This window comes from Phyllopteryx taeniolatus, chromosome 7, assembly GCF_024500385.1.
Source record: "Phyllopteryx taeniolatus isolate TA_2022b chromosome 7, UOR_Ptae_1.2, whole genome shotgun sequence".
NCBI lineage: Eukaryota > Metazoa > Chordata > Actinopteri > Syngnathiformes > Syngnathidae > Phyllopteryx > Phyllopteryx taeniolatus.
The window spans coordinates 15,194,859-15,215,878 of NC_084508.1; the positions used below are offsets into that span (position 1 = coordinate 15,194,859).

The 21,020-nt window shown below is 41.2% G+C and overlaps 1 protein-coding gene across 1 annotated transcript in view; it reads right to left on the reverse strand.

The window, feature by feature from the left end:
• Nucleotides 1-21,020, reverse strand: part of LOC133480287 (voltage-dependent R-type calcium channel subunit alpha-1E) — a 131,891-nt gene that overhangs the window by 58,395 nt on the left and 52,476 nt on the right. The window contains exons 4-7 of the mRNA XM_061778051.1: nucleotides 14,602-14,707; nucleotides 14,378-14,517; nucleotides 762-865; nucleotides 403-561 (exon numbers count right to left, since the gene is read on the reverse strand). Coding sequence (XP_061634035.1) covers nucleotides 403-561; nucleotides 762-865; nucleotides 14,378-14,517; nucleotides 14,602-14,707 — 509 coding nt within the window. The remainder of the gene's footprint in view (nucleotides 1-402; nucleotides 562-761; nucleotides 866-14,377; nucleotides 14,518-14,601; nucleotides 14,708-21,020) is intronic.

Sequence of the window (21,020 nt, forward strand, 5' to 3'; positions counted from 1 at the left end):
TTGAATGTGGAAGGAAGCCAGCGAACCCGTATAAAACATATGCAAACACAAGAAGGTCACCGCGGGTTGTCATTTGTTGTGCACCTATGATTGACACCTCGTCAGTCAGAATTTCTGTCTGATTGGTTGTTTTTCCTCAGGCACAGTGGTTTCTTGGATACCCAGTTACAGATAACATGACAAAAAGTGATTTATTTTTCTAAATTGAAACCTTCCCCTTTAAATTATACGACATAATTTATTACAAATTATTTGGAGGATCCCTAAGCCACAGCTCACGGACCCCAGTTTGAGGGCCACTGGCGTAACCTACATAATGAAGTCTCCCGGGAGTGTATGACTGCACATAATATATACTGTAAGCTTGTCTGTTAGTGTTGTGCACGTGCTAGAAAGGCTTACCGAGTATTCCTGGCTGTGGCGTGCAGTTGTGGTGCAGTTTGCCGCTGTAAAACTCCAAGCCGATGATGGCGAACATGAGGATCGCAAAAAAGAGCAGCAGGCCAATCTGGAGCAGTGGAACCATGGCCTTCATGATAGACTTCAGAACTATCTGCAGACCTGACAAGAGAGCACAACTCAGTAATCAGTGTAATGAAGTAAAAAAAACAACAACAATTAAACTAAGGGATGCGCAGTGCAACTAAATTTACATTAACTGTGTTTTAACCATAATTATGTTTCGTTATGTCATGTCATGTTTGCATTACAAACAAAACTTTCCACAACAAACAAAACTCAATACAGTACTTGATACTCACTCGGGATGCCCGAAACCAGTTTTAGTGGTCGCAGCACTCGTACTGCCCTCAGAGTTCTCAGGTCCACCGAGATGTTCAAATGAGCGCCCGCTGCAGCCAGAATCCTGATCAACAAAGCACAGAAAGAGAAATGTAAAAACAAGAACAAAAGACATGGATGTTGGGATTTAATTTGTTGGAGGAGGGCTGCAGTGCTCCGATATGGAGCATGAGGATGTGAGGGTCTGCAGCCGTAAACAACTGGGATGTTTTTGGGGCTGCCAAAAGGCTCAGTGCCCATGTGTAGGAGGACGCGCTGTGGCAAGTGTGAGTTTAGAGCAGAACAAAGAACACGGCTTGAACACTGGAAGGCATGGACGCCCGCAGCCTGAAGCCACATGAAGCTCATGAACATAGCGAGAGACACACACACACACACACACACACACACAGCGTGATCCTTTTAGAGTTACACAAAGCATAAAAACTTCTGAAGCCGACTTCTTTTTTTTTTTTTTTTTTTTAACCTATACAATGCTTATCTCTGTGACATTTATACCTTACTCTGGGGTTGTCCTGCAGACCCTCTACAATAATCTTCCCCAGTGGCGGGCTGTGCATTCGGTACCTGGGGCATCAATACATAGCACCGAGCCCGACCGCGAAGAGCGAAAATCTGCAAGTAACACTGCGGAACACAATTTTTTGTTAAGTTTGGTCTGACATCTGTTTTTAACAGATTTTTGGGTGCGGAATCCAAAACTGATCTCAGTTGTTCTCTATCATGTCAGGTTTTTGAACAAAGTGGAACATAGGAAATATCCATCCATTTTCAACACCGATTAGCCTGGTTTGGGTCGCTGGAGCCTATCCCAGCTGACTTTGGGCGAAAGGCGGACGAACTACACCCTGAACTGGCCGCCAGTCAGTCGCAGGGCACATATAGACACGGAGCTATTGGGAGCTCCACACACCTCTCACCGCACCTCTCAATTGTAACTGCACAAACAAGTTGCCATGTAGCTGTGGATGAGTCCAATCGTAATCAGCTGGCAAGTCTTGCTACAGCTAATCAGTGGAATTTTGCTTATCTGGAGGGTACACTGTGGAGAAAAAAACTTGACGTGCTATGGAAAAAAAACTGGCTGCAGTTTTGGAATCAGCATTACAATGTTAGTTTTAATCAGCTTAAAACTCTAACTCAACAGAATTGTTTTCCCCAATTTGTTCCCCAGTCTGACGTTCCCTATTATGGCTATGCGTTTTAAAAAAATGTTTTATATGAGCGGGGCATCGGGTAAGAAAAAATAAAAAATTAAATTAAAAGCAGGGAATTGGGTAAAAACAACAACTGAATAAGCGTGGATTTCCACAAATAAAAATAATATGCAAATGGATGAAATCGCAAATGCCGAACCGCGAATATGTGTTCAGTTCTGGCACGCGGGCTATACATTTGACATCGGTCTATGCATGTTTTTGGAATGTCGAGAAAACCCACGCAGCTCCGCGCCGGAGGTCAGGAGCCGAGAATCAAACCGCAAACTTCAGAACTGTGAGGCCGAGGTTGCACCAAAATGTGCCACCATGCTGCCTGCACAGAGTTGTTTGAGTTACAGTAATTAAAAGAAGAGCAGACGGAAGGTAGAACACATCAGACTGACATAAGTCAGATGAGGTGTGAAGGACTGACATAGCTCGTCATCATCATAATCACCACAAATATAGAAATGAGCTTCACATCTCCAACTATCCCCCCTGTGGAGTTGCCTCCTCAGCCTCATTGCCAAATTCTTTACCTCTCTCTTGCCTTCCTCTTCTCACTTTCCACAACTCCAGTTTGTCGACATGTCATCCGACACTTCCTGCACACTTCCTCTCTCTTCGCTCACGCCTTTCTTCGCATCATTAGTCCGTCGTGGCTGCTGTTTAGTTGTTATGGCGACAAACGGCGTGGAGTTCTAAAAATGTCACCCTCGTTTAGTTCAGTCAGTCAGCGGTTGGTTGGTGTCACACTCTCAACATCCACCAGCTAATAAAATATCTGTTTATGAAGCAACTATGTTTGTGCTTGTGTACGACTGTCCTTGTTCGGGTTGGATATTCAGTGGCAACTGAAAAGAAAAAAAACAAAGTAACCTCAACATCTCTTGTGTGCAGTCACTAAATATGACAGTTTTGGAAACTAGAAGTCTGGCAGCAGAGGGAGTGATAACACACACTTGGATTGGCACAAATGAACAATTTTTCTCACACGTTTTGTTCTCCCTCCTTTTTTCCCCTCACAGACTGTTCATTTATTTGTGCTCTTTTGTGTCTGGCTAAATAGAAAGTCAGTTCCAACAGTGTTCTATGCACAATGAGATGATTACAACAAAATGAAATTGCTGCCTTGTGGCTGTCCCTGCTTGCCAAGCAACAATCAGTCTGTCTTGTCCCCTCCAAGCCACGTACACAGTGAACAATATCTGGAAAAGGAATTCTGTAATTAGGAATAGGAATTTGATCAACAGGAATTATGCTCACTTGTGAAAAGTTGTCTATTATAACCCTTGCCACACCTTTGGCCACCTTATGATCAGAAACAAACAATGATTTACAGTTACAAGGAACACATTTATATAATCTCATCTTTCACGTCAAAGAGAAAATCCAAGAAGAGTACCGTTTGCGACCGACACATCACTACCAGTTTCACTTAACCATGTGAAAATGGGAAGACATCCGTAAAATAACAGGATGTACGAAAAAGTCTCAAGAACTCACATCCGAAATTGAAAAAGAAGTTGGCCATTTTGGGCCATAAGCAGACATTTTGGTACAATTCCAGTTTTAGTTTGCAGCACTGCATTGCACGAATGATCTCTTTGCTTAGCTCATTATTTCATGTTCTTGTGTCAAATTTCATGTGTCGAGTTTAATCAACACTTAATGAAAGCAATTAAGTGCAGATATTACTAGCGGTTGAATGCTCACTATATTATGACGACCTTTAAGATATTAAATGTCATCCCTTCATTAGTGTTCCCTTGCAGTCATTTGTGTAAAAAGTTGCCGTAATCAAGTGGGGATCATGAGTTTCATGAGGTCCACGAGGCTGTCCACTAATCAGTCCTTCCTGGGGTCAAAGTGGATGTGTGGATCAAACTCAAATTAATTTTCTCTCTTCCCATTGTGTTTACAAAGCCCATAATAAAAAAAGAATGTAATGTTGTCGATTAATTTGTTCCAGGTCACACCGTCACTATCATAAACCTTTATTAATTGTACAGGTTTGTTATATACTGTATTGTACTTGTTAAGCTATAATACGATCCGAGAGCTATTCTTTTATTGGTAAAGATGGAATAAAATGCTACAAAGTCACCTCTGCAGTGCCTGAATAGTAATAAAGTACATTTACTCAAGGAATATGTTAGTGCAATTTGTTATACAGCATGTACAGTGATTTTTATCATTACATAGAACATAAAGGAATTTCTGTACCACTCTCAGGTGACTTGAGAGGTGGGGTACACCTGTACAGGTCACCTGTCAATTGCAGGGCACATATGGACAAACAACCATTCACACTCATATTCACACCTATGAACAACTGAGTCTTCAAGGAACCTAACATGCATGTGGGAGGAAGCTGGAGTACCCAAAGAAAACCCACACAGAACTGGAAGGCAGACGTGCAAACCACTTGGTTTTAACCACCGTGTTTATTGAACCCTCCCCACTGTAAATTACATTTATTTTCAACATTCACAAACTTTCAAAAGATCGGCTGCTTGTATTAGTTGTTCTGAACTATTTCTTGATTTTGTTTGTTTGTTTGTTTTGTTACTTCATCGCCTTTACAAATAGTTTGAATTTACAATGCCTGGGTTGAATAATTTTGAGTGCAACTGTACATAACAAACCATTGAAATTATCTGGATTTCCCCCCTGGGGCAGGTCTGTTTGCATATGCATGGATAAAAATAAACATTTAAAATAAAACCATTGGACAGGTAAGACAGAAGAGCTTGAAGTGCATTCGTTAAAGACAGTCATTGCATCTTCATGTGTGGCCTGAATTCACACTGAGAAATTAATTTGAGTAAATGGAGACAAAATCATCATTGTTATTTCAATATACTGTACTGGATATGTTTGGTGTCAGAGCTTTTTCTAAAGTAAAATATGCTCTATTAAGGATGGGGAATACCGGTTCAGGAAACACTGGCCGAGCAGTCGCGAAGAGAGATGTACACACAGCGGTGAGCTCGTCTCACCCGTCAGCCGTGACATGTGACAACCCGTGACGCCGCCACACGGCGTGACAAATCTGCTGGGACAACCGCCGGGCCACGATAGTGACAACGCTGTGACTTGTGCGCCATGTCACTGTCAAACCGCAAACCCTCACATGTACAGTACGCTCACCTGACCACAACATGAAGGTACAACTGCACGAGATCCAGTATTGGAGCTGTATCAAATATTCTGCCTTTACAAAGAAAACAATGCTCAGTTTGTAGGGACGAGACCATGTAGGTGGCACAGTTGCGTGCGGTTATGTTGCGTTTTGTACAGTATTGACGGTTTCTATCATTGCGACGTGACAGTGGTGGTACGAAGAGGTGGATTAAGTTGTTTTAGTCCCTACTGAAGGCCCACCACTGACTAGCCCAATAAAACACAACAGCAATTAAATGCATTGCATTTTTATGTGGCAAATGGTGCTCATAACAAGTTCTCCGCACCTTTTAAATATTCACTGTAAAGCATTTCTTCGGCGTGTCATAAAGCTTTTGCTTGTGGGCAATTATTGTGACATTCCTAACATAACCCTGATGAGTTAAGCAGCCCTGAGACGATTCCTGGAGAAAATATGCCTCTAAAGTCACAAAAAAAACTTTTAACTTTTGTCATGCACAACACTCCACGAGACCACAGTTCTGCGAGTATCAAAAGATTAACACTGTGTCTCACTTTTTGTTTGACTCCCCTCCCCACACACACGCTAAAAAAAAAAAGAATCAGCCACAAAAAAAGTAAAAAGAGAAAATGACTGAAGACCGGAAGTTACATGAAGTATGCTTTCTCATATTTAGCGCTGCATCATACCTTCGTCTTTCAACATTAACGATGAGATGGTTATTGTTATTACGTGTTCGTTAAGAGTGGCATTGAAAGCATTATAAAAAAAGCTGTGCCAAACAAATCAGAGGAGTGACTCCCTGCGGCTACTTTGATGGGACAAGCTGAAGGTCACAACCACAATACAGATTTGAACAAGTTAGTGAACAAAGGTTTATTTGCATTTAGAAAACTATCACACATGTTGCGCAAATAAATGGGGATGGGAACAAAAACAAACGTGCTATGTTTAGATTTTTGTTGAGTGTCTATTGGGTGAATAATAGCTGAAGATACAGTACAGTATATCTAATGTTGCAATGAGTGAGCGGAGCTGTAAATGGGGAGCATAAGTCCTTTAAAATAACAGGATGCAACATTATGGTTCTGACATAAGATAAGCTAGCTTTGTGAATGCTGCAAAACATTGAATTATAGCAGCTGCGACCCTATTGGCCCACAGTGCAAAGATGGAGGTGGTGTGTCTTGATGGAATAAGAAACTCTTGGTGAACTCCCACACTTGCACTTGGCAGCCCTCTTGCTCACCCTCACATACGAACCCTTTTTCACGTTATTTTATTTTATGCAAAACAAATGAACAAAGAAACTACTGTGTTAGGTTAGCCCTGCGATTTTGACAATTTAACACTGTCATTCTATTTGAAAAAAAAAAAACCTCTAGCTCTTCTTCTACATACTGTTATCGATATGTCTATTTGCCTGTCATTTATTATGATTCAACAATAAGTTGTGCTGTAATTACTGGGATTCATAACAACCTAAACTGAAAGGACACTTCAGCTTTTGCTGAACAATCGTTTATGGAGCACCACATTTTCTTCACAGGCCAGTATTTAATCACATATTGGTTTATAATGGCACAACATCTCTGCTATATCATCACGCAAGATGAGCCGTATCGCACCTAGTGCAGTGGGCTTATGTCAGCTTCTCAAACCGTGAGCTGACTCAGTGAGCACACGCGCGCACGCACGCACGCACACTTGTTTGACTCATAGTAGTCCGAGCTATTTGTGAGAGGATTTAAAAACAAAAAATGTAATACTCCGTTTTTCCTTGGAAGTAATGATTTCATCAGAGCCAGCCTGGACTATTTCCTGGGTGAGTCTCTTCTCACAAGGATCATTTGTGTAGTTAGTAGAAAATTGACATTTTGACCAGCAGCCACCGTCTCTCCCCAGAGACCTGCCAAATCTTAAACGGGTAATAAAGGTTGAAATTTGATGAGAAAAAAAAGTCATAATTTTATGTAAATAACATCATAATATTATGGAAAGTGTTCTATGAATTCATGAAGAAAATTCTACACAAATAAAGAGATACTATTATAAGAATTATTAAGAATTTTGCTTAGATAATCGAAACGATATTTGGAAAAAAGTTATATATTGTGACTTTATTACACATACATATTATGGCAAATATATATAATTTTATGAGGAAAAATATCCAAATTCTATGAGAATAAAGACATACGTTCATTCAAATAAAATCACAATTGTAGTGAATGGAAATGAATTCAACAGAGAGAAGCCGCTGCCTTTCTTAATCACTGAATGAAGCATTGTGTTAAATTCCCAAACACAGTAAACCTAAAAGCAACAGCCCAGCAACAACTGTCTCTCTCTTGATACCTGTTACATATTAATAGTTTTTTTTTCATCATTGACAATGTATTAAAAACATTTCTGGTTGATGGTCACTTCAGCAGCAAAAAGACACAAACACTAATGGAAGTCATACTGTATATGTAACAGGCTGGTATCGGTACATCAGCCATTTGGTACCAGGCAGGCCAAAGAGTCGGATTTAAAAAAATAATAATAATAATAATACAAATATTTTATTGGTCATCAGAGACTGAGAGAAGTTTTGTTTTGAAAATCAGGAGCATCTGCCTGTGCCTCTGCACATCAGTCAAATAAATCGCTTGTGTCGGTCACGTGATCCGGTAGTACAAAAGGAAGCCCGCAACTAGGAAAAATTACGAAAGAAAATAAAAAAAATAATAAAAATAAAACATCTTTGGAGAGCTTTTTCTGGAAAGGAGAAAGAAGAGACAGTATCAGCAGTCCGACTAAAACGACACATTCTTATACGCCAAGCTTGCTCTGCGTAATATATGGCGAAAGGCTCGCAAATGAGGCAATGAAGCCTTTAAAAGAGCCCCCCCCGCAAAAAAAAAAGAAAAAAATAAACTGATAAATACCTTGCTTCCATTTCCAAAATCCGCCTTGGAAAGTGACATTTTCTGCAGCGATGGCAACCAAAACAGCATTACAGAGCAGACTGAACTTCGGATGTTATTGTCACACATTATCCCAAGATCTCTTTGAAGAGAAATTACAACAACAAAATTCCCTGTAATGGCGGGTTGTATTTATATTTGGAATAACTTGCTTTTATTTGTGTCTATGTTGGTCTGTCACAATGTCGCTTCACCAAAAACTGCTCCGTGAATGATCAATGTAGTAGACACAATGAAAATTGTCCTGGCTGGTCAAACACTATGACACACCACTGAAGTAGAGTTGTTCTGTGATATACCAGTTTTAATTCGTTCCATAACCACACACTCACAACTCAAACTACACATACACTCGTATCTCATATTTGACCACTGAAATGAATGGAAATCCCATTAATCTGTTCCAGCCTCCCAATAAAAGTTAAAGATTTAAAAAAAAAGAAAAACATCCCTCTATATTATTGTACTTTAAAATAATATATACAGTAATGAGTAATGAAATACAATGAAAATATGTTTTCTTTATTTTCAGTGGACAATGTGTGACTCCTTCTGGTGTGCACGCCTTGGCCGCCAGGGAGCAGTATAATATAGATGTATGGGGAAAAACATGGAGCTGGTCAAAACTCCTCAGTAAACTGCAGTATTTTCTGTCTACATGTGTTGCCCCATCGTTTGTGTTCAAATATTTGTTGCTTCGAGGATTATAACTAGGGATGGGTCCTGTTAAGATTTTAACGTAACGACTACTTTTTCGCATGTGATGTAATTCTTTTCTTTCTATCATCCGAATAAAACTCTTGCCTTGAGGTCGCGTTAACTTGTTCTGGCAAAAAGTGGCTGGGAAAAAATAAGACACGTCGTCATCATTCCGTCCCTCTCCAGGCATGATTAATGAAACCAAGAGTAACCAAACTTGTACATTAGTGCAACGGTGGGATTGCTTGTAAATTGATGTCGCCTCCGATTGTGAAAATGGTACTTAGATGAACACCTTAATTTTATTGTAAGTTGGAAACAAGAGCGGAGAGGTAAAACGTGCAAAATAACGGTCATATAGCCAAAATAAATACAAAATAAATTCAAGTAATTTCTCCAAAACCATTAACAGAACATTTAAGGGTGAAGCTTAACAATATTCCGATCTTTGATATTTCAGCTTCGGGGCCAGTTTACCTATCCGTAGTTACAACACGTGACACTGATACTATTCGTTAGCCCATCTATGTAACTTTGCATTGTTTGTTAACATTAAGCTAACCAAACTTATCCAAAGCAAAGCTGTGTGGTTGTTTTTAAATACATGTGTAGTTCGCTTTCTTTTATGTTTAGTATGACAGTAAACTTTAACTGGGAGTGGCAATAAACCCCTTAAAGACTTTATTTAAAAGAATCAAACTGCTGCTTTGCGGTGAAGTGAGTCGATTGGAGTTCACTGCCACCATACAGCATTCACATCTCCATTTTTTGCTCACAAGTCCAAGCAAAAAAATCAGCCGAAAGATGGCTCTTATCTCTAAAAACTACCACTGTGTGTGATGCTGGATTACCATGCAACGACAGAGATCTTATTGTCTTTAGTACCTTCCTGTGTAGCATCTAATTATTCTGAAAAAGTACAACTAGTACATATTGTTGCTTTATTGTAGCAAAAATAAATGCAAATTTAAATGGCCACTTCATTTGAACTGACTTGGAGCCCAGCTTGCATCTCATCTGCTTTCATCTCACTGCAGCGCTTCGTCGTCTCCGATCGCGACGAGACTGACGAGACAAGAATGCCCTCGATGGGCTTTGTTTCATGGCCCACTCAGCCTTTATGATTGCATGGAGTGGAGGGGGCTAACAGGGACAGCGAGCTTGTTATACTATCAATTTCCTCAACACTACCGCCGCCATTCACTGACTAAATCCACGCTTAAAGAGCGCCGTCACTCACCAGACAAACACACGCTGATGTTTTTCACTCACAATTCCACTTTGGTTGAGTTTGACCGCAAAACCATGTTAAACAAAGGCGGTGAGGTTAAATACAATCATGATGGCAAGGCAAGATAAGTGTGCACTAACTGTGCGTGGTACTGAGTAGGGAAGCCAGTGACAGCCTGACCTAGGGTGGGGTCCTCTGTCACCACGGCAACAGCTCTCGGGGACATATGCATCCCTGCTGCAGGCCGCCTATGTCATCAATTGATCCGATGACAGAGGGGGAATACGATAGGAGGAGACAGCTCGCCCTCTCTCTTCTCCCGTTCTCTTTCTGTGTGCGTGCGTGCATGCGTGCATGTGTGTGTTACAGGTGTACAACTGCCAAGCCGACAGAAGGCGTTGCTGGCTCAGAGTCTTGTAGTAGTGTTCCATTTGGCACACACATTATCTTTTTACCCATCATATATCCCTTTTTTGCCCTCGTATGTCATCTTGATAGGCACCTGTCATCAACCGATAAAAACCTTTACCTTCCGTGGATATAATAGAAAGCGAATCATTGCAGATATTTACAGTCTGACTCGGTCTTGCACATCGGGGTGACTTCGCCACGCGACGGGCGTCTCCTCCAGCCAACTGTTGTCGTTCTCATGGAGGGCTTGTCACTGAGCAAGACTGCAAAGGTGCCAATTAGCATGTAAGATCACGTATGGACACATTTTCCTCATTTCCTCTGGTTTAACCTCATCCTTTTTTCCCACTCCGCTTGCATCTATTTCTTCACCTCCTTCCTTTTATCATTCTCTCTCCAGGTATCACCTCATTTTCAACAACAAAAAACAAAAACATAGTACCTTTAAGTGTCGTGTCGTATTTTTTTTTATACCTCATGCCTCCCCCTCACTCTCCACCTGTGAAATACTGTATACAGGACCATAAAGCATTGAGGCATCTTCATGAGGGTATTGTGTCCGCCAGTGTTGACATAGTAAGCAAAGGCTTCCGTCAACACAAATATTGTAAAGTGAGTCAGGGCTATCCGCACAGGGAAGGTTCTTTATGTCTCACTCACGCAGGAAAATAAAAATCTACTACACTGTTTAATCAGGCGGGGATTCTGCCTGCATGAGTCATATATAAACCCTTCAACGAAACTAGATTTAGTTCTGATGAGGTACATTGCCAACTGGGCCTTTTATACTGCCTGTAAAAGCTGGCAATTTTTCACCTTTTTGTCCATGTTGCTGTTCTGTATTAAAGGGGTTTGCTATTTTCAAAAAATAAGATTTTTTTGTCATATTTGTTAAAAGTGTCAGTATGACCTGAGAGAAGTACAGTAGTAAAATGACCCGTGAAAAAAAAATCCACCCTCTCCTACCCCATCTTGTACCTCTAATTTGAAATTTAAGAAACCACCGCACCCAAGGAAAACAACCAGTAAGAGACAGAAGGTGCGAGTGACTGAGTGTCAATCATTGCACTCGTGGGCGCATTCATTGAGAGCACAACCTTTCACTGACCCGTTTCCTTGGGCTTCAGGAGCTTTTGCTGAAACCATGGAAGAATATCCCCCCCCCCCACACACACACACACACACCCCCCAACAACTGGACATAAGACATTACAGTGGTAATGCTATCTTAGTATTGCTAGCACTGCTAGTTTGTGGAAGCTGGACAGCATTCTCTGTGACTATTTAACAGAACTACAGTATTTGACTCCCCGGACTCTGACATCACTTTGCATCTAATTTTCAGATTGCGGGATGCAAAGGTAGAGGTGGAAGGTTTTCTGTTGTTCTCCTTTATTATTTGTCGTTTTCGTTTGTTTTTTGACTGGTGCGTTCAATGTTGTGTGCTATTCTTATTTTTCCCCTCATACTATTTGGAGAAGGAAAACTGACCACTCCAAACTGAAGCGAGTAGTGCCAAGCCGGTAGGCCTACTTTGCAGTGGGAAGCGGCAATGTTACATTGCATCGGCTTTTAAAACCTCACGATTTTGACTCATTCTTTCTTACCAACCAATGCTCGGTATTCCATACACTACACGAGTGTTTCCCAACCTGTATTGAACCAAGGCACATACAGTATTTTTTTTACACTAGAAATCCTTCGACACACCTGATGATCTGTAACACTAAAAACCCGCAGCACAGTTTTTGGGAATCACTGCAATACACATAAAACTCAAACCGTAAGACATAATTTTCCACCAGCTTGAACACCTATGTACTTTTGTGTACTCGGTGCACTTGTAAACAATTCTGCAAAGAAAAACTCCAACATTCCTGATTCAATACATTCCCAAAATATATTGAAAATAGCTATTAGCAGGGTATAGTCATTTCATAGCATTCATGAATAAAATACATTTTCTAGATAACCACCAAAGAAGTCATATTTCTACTAATTACAACTTTACCATACAAATCCTATTAAATTCTCATAAGAACAGGCGCACTCAAAAAATGGCAGACAATTAAATGTGTGTGAGTGCTCGCTGAGAGATTCTGCACCTAATTACTATCTCACTGGCAGCACTGTCTGCTCACCTAATATCATCTGCGCCATTCAGTGTATAATGAGACTGCGCACCTCTTGTCCACATGCATATGCCTGCTGGAATGGAAGGAGAGGCAGCAGGCAGAACATTCCCATCGCTATATTCTGTAACTCCTGTGCCCACAACGATCATTTGGACAAGGATCTTGTCCCTTTTCATCGACGTGAATCTTAATAAAAGAAGACCTTGATGATTTGATGAACACTGGCATGGAAATGGGAGTTCAGAACATTCAAAGAGAGATTGCTTTCCTTTTACTAATAACATTACAACTATAACTTTGCATCGATGAACTGATATAGTTAATGTTCCGCACAGTCCAGGTAATATCGGCAAATACGCAACCCAAGGATCATAAACAAAAGTAAAGAGATGCTTTTGGATGGGAATCGTTTGGGCAAAGCATATCATATTGTGCACAAGAGATTTCTTTCACAGCTGCTTCTGATCTATACACATGCGTAGCAAGTCTGATTACGACACGTGTCACCCCTGGGAGAGCCTCTGTTGTCTTATTCCTTTCCCCGTCTGTGCCCGAGCAAGCAGCTGCTGTTGGAATAATCCATTAACAACTGCCTGTCTCACCGTGTTTTAATGAAGCTTCTAATTTCGGACCAACAGCAATTTCTCCTCAAGCGATGGCAATTGATCAACAGGCTAGCGAGCCACCCTTCCCCCTCCTCCTCATGGTGGTCTCCCCTCCGACCTCGCATGCTTCCTCTCCCCTGCCGCGAGAGGCGCATCCTTGAGCCCGATCCTCAATTGGACTCATCAATAATGGAAGACGCCGGAATCATATATAATTCTCTAAGAATGCCGTCAGAAACCCGTCGTACTTTATTCGGCGCGGTGAATTGCTTAATATTTCATGAGTGTGCGCAAACGTGTGTGTGTGTGCATGAGGTTAATATGCTTCCTTACCAAGCGCCTTCTTTGATATCGTAAAGCTCACCTTCTCATCGCTGCTCTTAAGATTTGTAGATGGTTAACAGAGTATTTATTAAAAAAAAATGTTGTCATGTTATTGGTGGTCTCCCATCCAAGTACTAACGAGGCCCGACCCTGCTTAGCTTCCGAGATCGGACACTCCCAGGGTACCGCGCGGGCCACTGTTTATTAGGGATGCGTATTTGACTAAATGTCATTGATTGAATAATGGAACCGAACACTCCTTCCAAATTCTACAATCCACACTGTTGAGCTTGCATTCACAAAAGGATTCCATAATAGGGGCGGAGTCAGGGGGGGGTCAGGGGTGGCCGTGGCCACCATAGACTGAAGGGCGGACACCCTTGATAGCCCCCCGTGCAGGGGCAACAAAACATTTCGAACAGCACCGTTTTTGGGCCACCCCACTGAAAAATCCCTGCCCCTGTTCCATGCAGAATAAGATGTACTATAGTAATAGTTTGAAAAAAATAAATCAATCAATGCATCGGTTAACTTTATCCATCCATCCATTTTTTTTTATAGCACTTGTCATAGGTGAGTGAGAGCCTATCCAATTTAACTTTGGGTGAGCGGCAGGGTACACCCTAAACTGGTCGCCAGCCAATCACAGGGCACATATAGACCATTAGACCACCAACAGACTACCAATAGACTATTAAGAGTCTTGAGTGAACCTAATAAAGTACCCGGAGAAAAACAGGAAGAGCCAAGATTCAAATCCTGGACCTCAGAACTATGAGGCAGATGTGCTAACCACTAGGACACCATGCTGTACAGGCCTAATGCCGGTGAGAGCATGTCGCACAGACTCACCCACTGAGCACCACAATGAAATCCATGACGTTCCACCCATTCCTGAGGTAGGAGCCTTTATGAAATACGAAGCCAAGGGCAATGATCTTTATTCCCGCCTCCAAACAGAACATCCCGATGAAGTAGGGCTCGGTCTTCTCCTGTTGGGGAAAAGCGAGCGAGAGAGTCTTAGTCAACATTTCAATTACAAGTGAGGTTGAATATGCATATATATCATGTCTCACCAGTCTCTTTGACATCGGCGTCTTGTCCTCTCCAGGCAGGTGCTGCTCCAGAGCCAGAACGATACAGTTGGCGATGATGGTTGTGAGGATCATGTACTCAAACGGAGTAACGGGAGGAAGTTAAGTCAAGTGTCACATGACGCTGGGGCAGTAACGTGCAAGACCACATTTTTCATGACAATTTTATCTGCTGAATGTGGTTGATCTCCAACTCACTTGATCCCTAGTGCAAGCGAAATGTAACAGCGAATATGAACATACAAATTCTCTACAAAGTTTCGTGGGAAATGGTTTTGTAGTTTTTGTTTAATCCTGCTTACTCATGCTCAGTAGTAACACTGTCACAGAGGTAGTATTTTCATGAAAAAAAGAATGGTTTATTCTTGTATTTATTTAGAATGTGTTAATTTTTGTAGTTAGCAGCAGATGCTCTCAGCATGATGCGGTGCAGCTGAGCAACACTACAAACTATTTATTCATTCATCCATTCATTTTCTATATTGCTTGTCCTCAAAGGCGAGTTACACCCTGGACTTTTCACCAGCCAATCGCAGGCACATATAGACAAACAATTATTCGCACTCACATTCACACCTATGGTCAATTTAGAGTCCTCAGTGACCCAAAGATGGTTGTTTTTCGGCATGCAGGAGCAAGCCCAGAATATGCACGGAAAACTCACACAAGCATGGGGAGGCATGCTTGGCATGCCTGGGCGACACAGAAAAGCTTGGGATTCAAACCCAGGACATCAAAACGTCCAACACATTTTTCTCGCAGGCCACATCGTCGTTATGGTTTACCTCAGAGGGTCGTTATGACTTGAACCCAGAAAACTGTATGATCGCCTCACATTATTACATTTACACAACAAATTGATGGACAGCTAGTTTTGAAATCAGAAGCCAGTAAAAAGAAAAGAAAAAAAAAGAAAAAGAGAGACAAGATATCAACGTTAAAAAAAATGTTTAAAAGTGTTTTTTTAAATTGTTAAAAAGAAACATGAAGTCGATGCAACATGCTTTTCTTTGGCGGGCCACATAAAATGATGTGCCCCCCGGGCCTTGAGTTTGACTGTGCGCTCGGCCTACCATGAGCCCATTACAAACTGCGACCACAGTAATAAACATTTTGTTAAATGAATACTTCTGAAAGTGTAAAGCAAAACAGAATACAAGAATTGTTTTTAAATGCAGAATGTATTGGTTGTCATTAAGGTGTGCCTAATATTGTGGGTAGTGAGTGTATGAGACCGGTTCAGTCCATACGTGCGATCCATAACTCGTACCTGACATTTCATACGACACTCACCTCATATTTTACACCCCAATTTTTCCTTGCACCCAACAGAAACTGGCTTCTAATATAATCAATCACGTTGGCACTGCTATTATAAAGTCATTATTGTAAGCTAGCGACAGCAAGACTATTACTGTTCTTCTGAATAATAATAATAAAAAAAAGAAAATGAACACCTTGTTACAAACTCAGTCAGACTGACACCTTATCTCGGCTGCAAATGCACCAAAAATGTCCTCCTCAAACTACATGCGGTAAAGAAAAGGGAAAAACGAGGATGAAGGAAGGTGGCGTCAAGGAGAGACGGACGAGGAAGTGATCGGGAAGGAGGAGATAGGCTGATGTTTGAGAAACAAGTGGGTGAGGAGGAGGAGGCAATAAGACCAAATTAGGCTGACACCTTACAGATCGATATTGCGCGGCTGGTGATACGCAGCGGGGTTACTCGGGGGCATGTGAGTTATGAGAGGCTGAATAAAAAGAGTAAATACAAATGCTATCACCCACCAGGTCTAACTTGAACCTGGGAAAGCACTCTACATTAGCTCAGGGGGGCTGTAGCACATTTGGGAGGCCATCAGCAAGTCGCAGACAAGAAATCGTCTTAATGACATAATAGCTGCATCAGCATGACGTGCTGTCTTCATTCTTATTGTATGTTTATCTCATGCTGATAAGATAAATGCTGCCTTGGTGCCCTTAAACAGCAGTCTACAGGAGGGAGTGACAGAAGGAGATGGAAGGAGGAAATCAGGGAGAAAAACAAGATGGAAGGAGGTATCCACGGCAACAGGTTTCTCTTAGAGCCAAAAGTCAATGCTGCGAGGTGGTTACTGGGGTAGCTAAGCTAGATTGCATGATTACATGTGCAGTTTGAACCACATAATGAACAAAATAGGAGAAAAAAAATCTTGGCCAAAGGTGTCCCCTTAAGACACAAATGTGGCCCCAATTGCTGTTTTTGTTTCGTTTTCTTTAGATTCGGGGCTCAACGTGCAGCCACCCCGAGGTCCGCCCCTGGTTGTCATGGTAATGAAATCCATACCCACATAGGTCCAGGTCCATTGGTCTTGGTGCATTTGCATCAAAAAGGGCAGCCCCATCAAAACAGGCATTCGAGGAAGACAAAAAATACTGTATTTTGACATAGACATGTTATTCAATTGTGAGAAAAAAGCATACGTCTCTTGTGAAGCTAAGCGTGTTACACTGAGACGAGAATATAATTACATTTTGTTAAAGTTACAGACTCAACAAGTGTCTGTTAAGTAACCATTCCTTTCCTCCCTGAGTGCTGTGGTCTCACCGCTCATGCACAGGCGTCATCAGTCAAGCGGCTCGCGAGCGATCCTGTGAGTCACAATGACGCTTGGCACTGCACTGCAATTCCTCAAAACATGCGTGTAAAAATAGACATGGAGACGGGCCGTGATGCCGTGCCCAACCGCCAATATGCTCACATCCACATACTGTGACTCTGGAGGTGAAAGTAGAAAAGGAATTTCTGGTTTCTGAACCTCACTTAACGGGAACACTGAAAAATGAAAATTGCAGACGGCACCTTTCAGCTAATTATAGTGAGACCGAGCTATTGAAAAAGGGTGTGACATTAAGAAAGATTGCAACTTAAACGATGCGCCTATTAACTATATTTGACAGTCATCCCCTCTACGATGACGCATCACCTTCACACATCAGCAGGCTGCTTCTGAGAATCAATTTCGAAGATAAATGCAGTCACCCATCAGTCAGCCAGCTCTGCAAGACAAAGTCAACTCTTATTCAACTTCTGGTGAAGAAGTAATGGGGAAACTGCCTTAGGTAATAGGAACATGCGATGCTGGGCGACCTTTGATTTTTTGGGGATTTAAAATAGAAATATTTTGACTTTTGCCAAAGGAAATGATGGAAATACAATTGGTTAACCATTGTCAAGAGCTAAATATAACAACAAAGCTTGCTGTCAACATCAGTTTTGATGACAAATGCAAATGAAGATTATGTTTCTATTAATCCTTTAGATCACTGGTTTCTAATCAAACGCAGACCGGTACTGGTCCTTGAATCATTTGGTACCGAACCACACAAAGGGACAGAACAAAAAATATTTTATTGATCATCGGAGTCTGAAAAAGTTTTATTTTGAAAAATCAGGTGCAACCGCCTGTCCCTGTGAACACATCAAACCTCTTGTGTCGGTCATGTACTACAGGGGGGTAGTTAGTAAGCCAACAAGCCAGTGAAAATGAGTTTCTATATATAAAAAAAAAAAAAAAAAAAGGAGAGCTTCTTTAGAGAAGAGAAAGGGTCAAATGATGAGACAGAGAAAGAGCCTACACCTTCCAAGAAAATCAAAGCTATATATACATTATAAAACAAATATAGACTTAAACTAAATATAATGACTAATCAGTCAAATTGAACATTCTAAAAGAGAGCCAACCTACACGCTTACATCCCTGTGCAATAATGAAATGATTAATTCTCAATATAAATTATTAAACGGTGTAGGCTCTCAATGGGATATTTCCCGCTTCAGGGAGACCCAGGGGGATCAAAAAGGAGGAGCAGCTGCCAGTCTTCCATCAGCCTTAAAAGATAAACTCGTCCCGGGTGTTTTGTTCGAGCTACTTCCTCTCCGCATTCCCTCTAACTTCCGACAGATAAGGAGCCATGTATTAGTCCTTGCACATAGACCGAGTGCACTCACGGATACAATATGTTCTTACATCTGCCTTTTTAAGATGAATAGTTCAAGCGATGTCATCATTTCTGTCGGGCCAATTATATATTACCCGTGCACTCACTGTAGTAGTCTCGCCACGCTGCACTATTTGCATATCTCTTGTTGACCAATAATGGCCACTCATGCCAGAGTAGCATCTGCACCACTTGCACACTGACTGAGGAGTATCTGCAACATTTGCACAATCGACATTGTCCCAGATTATCGCACTACTCGTCACTTTAAACTGCATGCATTCCTTGAAGTCTCGTCGCCCTTTGCACAACGGTCATTGCACCGGACTATTGCAATATTAGTTTATATTATGCAGTTTTAAGCATGTACATTTTGAAAGGTGACTTCAACTTCCTATTAAAAAAAAAATAAAAATAAAAAAATAGTATGCTATCTACCTTCTTGTAATAGAAGATATCTTAATAGGTCACTCATTAATTTAAAGGAACAATATGGAACTTTGAAAGCAAGCTAAGGTGCTCTGATCCTATAGGTGTCAATTAAGCTAGTAGTGGCCATTCATCATTGTTATACAGTATAGTTAAGAGTGCAGATATGAATCTGAGGTCTGTACAAGCTGGAGCGTGAGTAAAATGGCTGCAAATGGGTGTTCTGTTTTTTCTTTGGATTTTGGTAATACTGTATTGCAAAAGATGGTTTAGCGCCTCTACAATGGTTCGTAAAAGGGTGAGAAGGGAAGTTGAATAAGTAAGCAAATTCAAATTCACAGCACTAGGACTACTACACAAACTACTTACCAAATGTTAGCGATACTCGGCTTTCAACTGATATTTCAGGATGAACCCAAAATGCACTATAAGCTTTCCAGGGGAATTGAATTTGACCGGCTCTAAACTTTTGAATGCACGTACAACCGGTCAATGTTTCAGTACTTTTTGCACAACTTTCACAACTGGTGATTGATACATTATTGACCAATACATTTCCTGGTTCAATTAGGACCACCGTACACCGAGCGACGTGGCCGAATGCGACTTAACTACTTTTCATGAGTGTCCAACTGGCTGCTACTGGTTTAGCTGCAATTAGAAATTTAATGCAAAAATGACGTTCCCCTGTACGAGCGAGAAATAGGAGGTTCTCAAAGGTCAGTGGCCACTGAGCTTAGAGTATCATCAGCAGGTTGCAACAGAGGTACAGAGAGACTGGAAGAGTCATCGAAAGGCAAAATTGATTGGTCGATTTGTGTATTTTAGGTTCATTCTGACATTTCTCACAAAAGCAGAACATCCCCAGCTTTTTGGGGAGTGAAGTAGTGGTATATCGTAAGTAGCTGTAACAGTTTCCTTTGTTTGCTAAACTTTCAGCAAACGGTCTGAGTCAAGGCGTTGTGTGAGTGCATTTTGTCTAAACACTTTTCATGTCCTGTTGTTTTTTTATACCTATATGTGCATCTATGTGGTTGACTGTGTGTCTGGCCCATTGGAAAATGTCAATTTTGTTTGAATAAAGGCATTAGATTGAATTGGAATGGATGCAAACGATTCAGTTTTGCAACTCCTTGACAGATTCTGTGCCTTCAAGCTGATTCACTGAACGGAGCACAGCACCATTCAAGCATCTTTCCTCCATAAAACATATTAGCTAACAGTATAATACAGTGAGTCATGACTTGTTGCAATAGTTTATGACACAGCAATCAGATATCGTTACGTATAATTCTTCTTAATATCTGTTAATCATGCACAGGAGAGCTCATTAGATGTAATAGGACACTCCCTCCAGGACAGCACTATAACCTGCATGTTAGTCAGTCTGCTTGCTTCACTTCCTGTCCCTACAGCACACATAATCTTTTCATTTAAAGCATTTCAAAATTGTACAGTGATGATGGTGCAAGTACTGCATTTGGTTTATAAGACCATAGCCAAAGGTCTAAACACTGATTCTCAACTGGTGGGTCAGGACCCAAAAGTGGGTCACGGGTAGGTTGCGGACAGGTTGTTAAAAAAAAAATTTTATAGCATAAATCAGACTGTTAAAACTGTTACAATTTCTTTGGTCTGCAGCCTTCCATTGCTAAAAAGAAGACAAACTATTTGTGTTGGACTTTCCTAAAAAGAAGAGATCAGTGTCAAGATGTGCATTTTTGTACAGTGCAGTTATGCTCATATTCAGTTTCTTAATAAGTTGCTCTGAAAACATGTAAGCATGAGTAATTATGTTTAAAAATATGATATTCATGTTTTCAAAGGCTGTTTTTGAACAATACAATCATTCCTAACTTCTGGTGGGCCGCGACAATAGAAAAATGAGGGTCCCAGTGTCAGTGTGACAAGAATTGAGAACCATACATTTTTCTGTACCGCTTATCCTCGCTAGGGTCGCGTGCTGCTGGAGCCTATCCCAGTATCTTCGG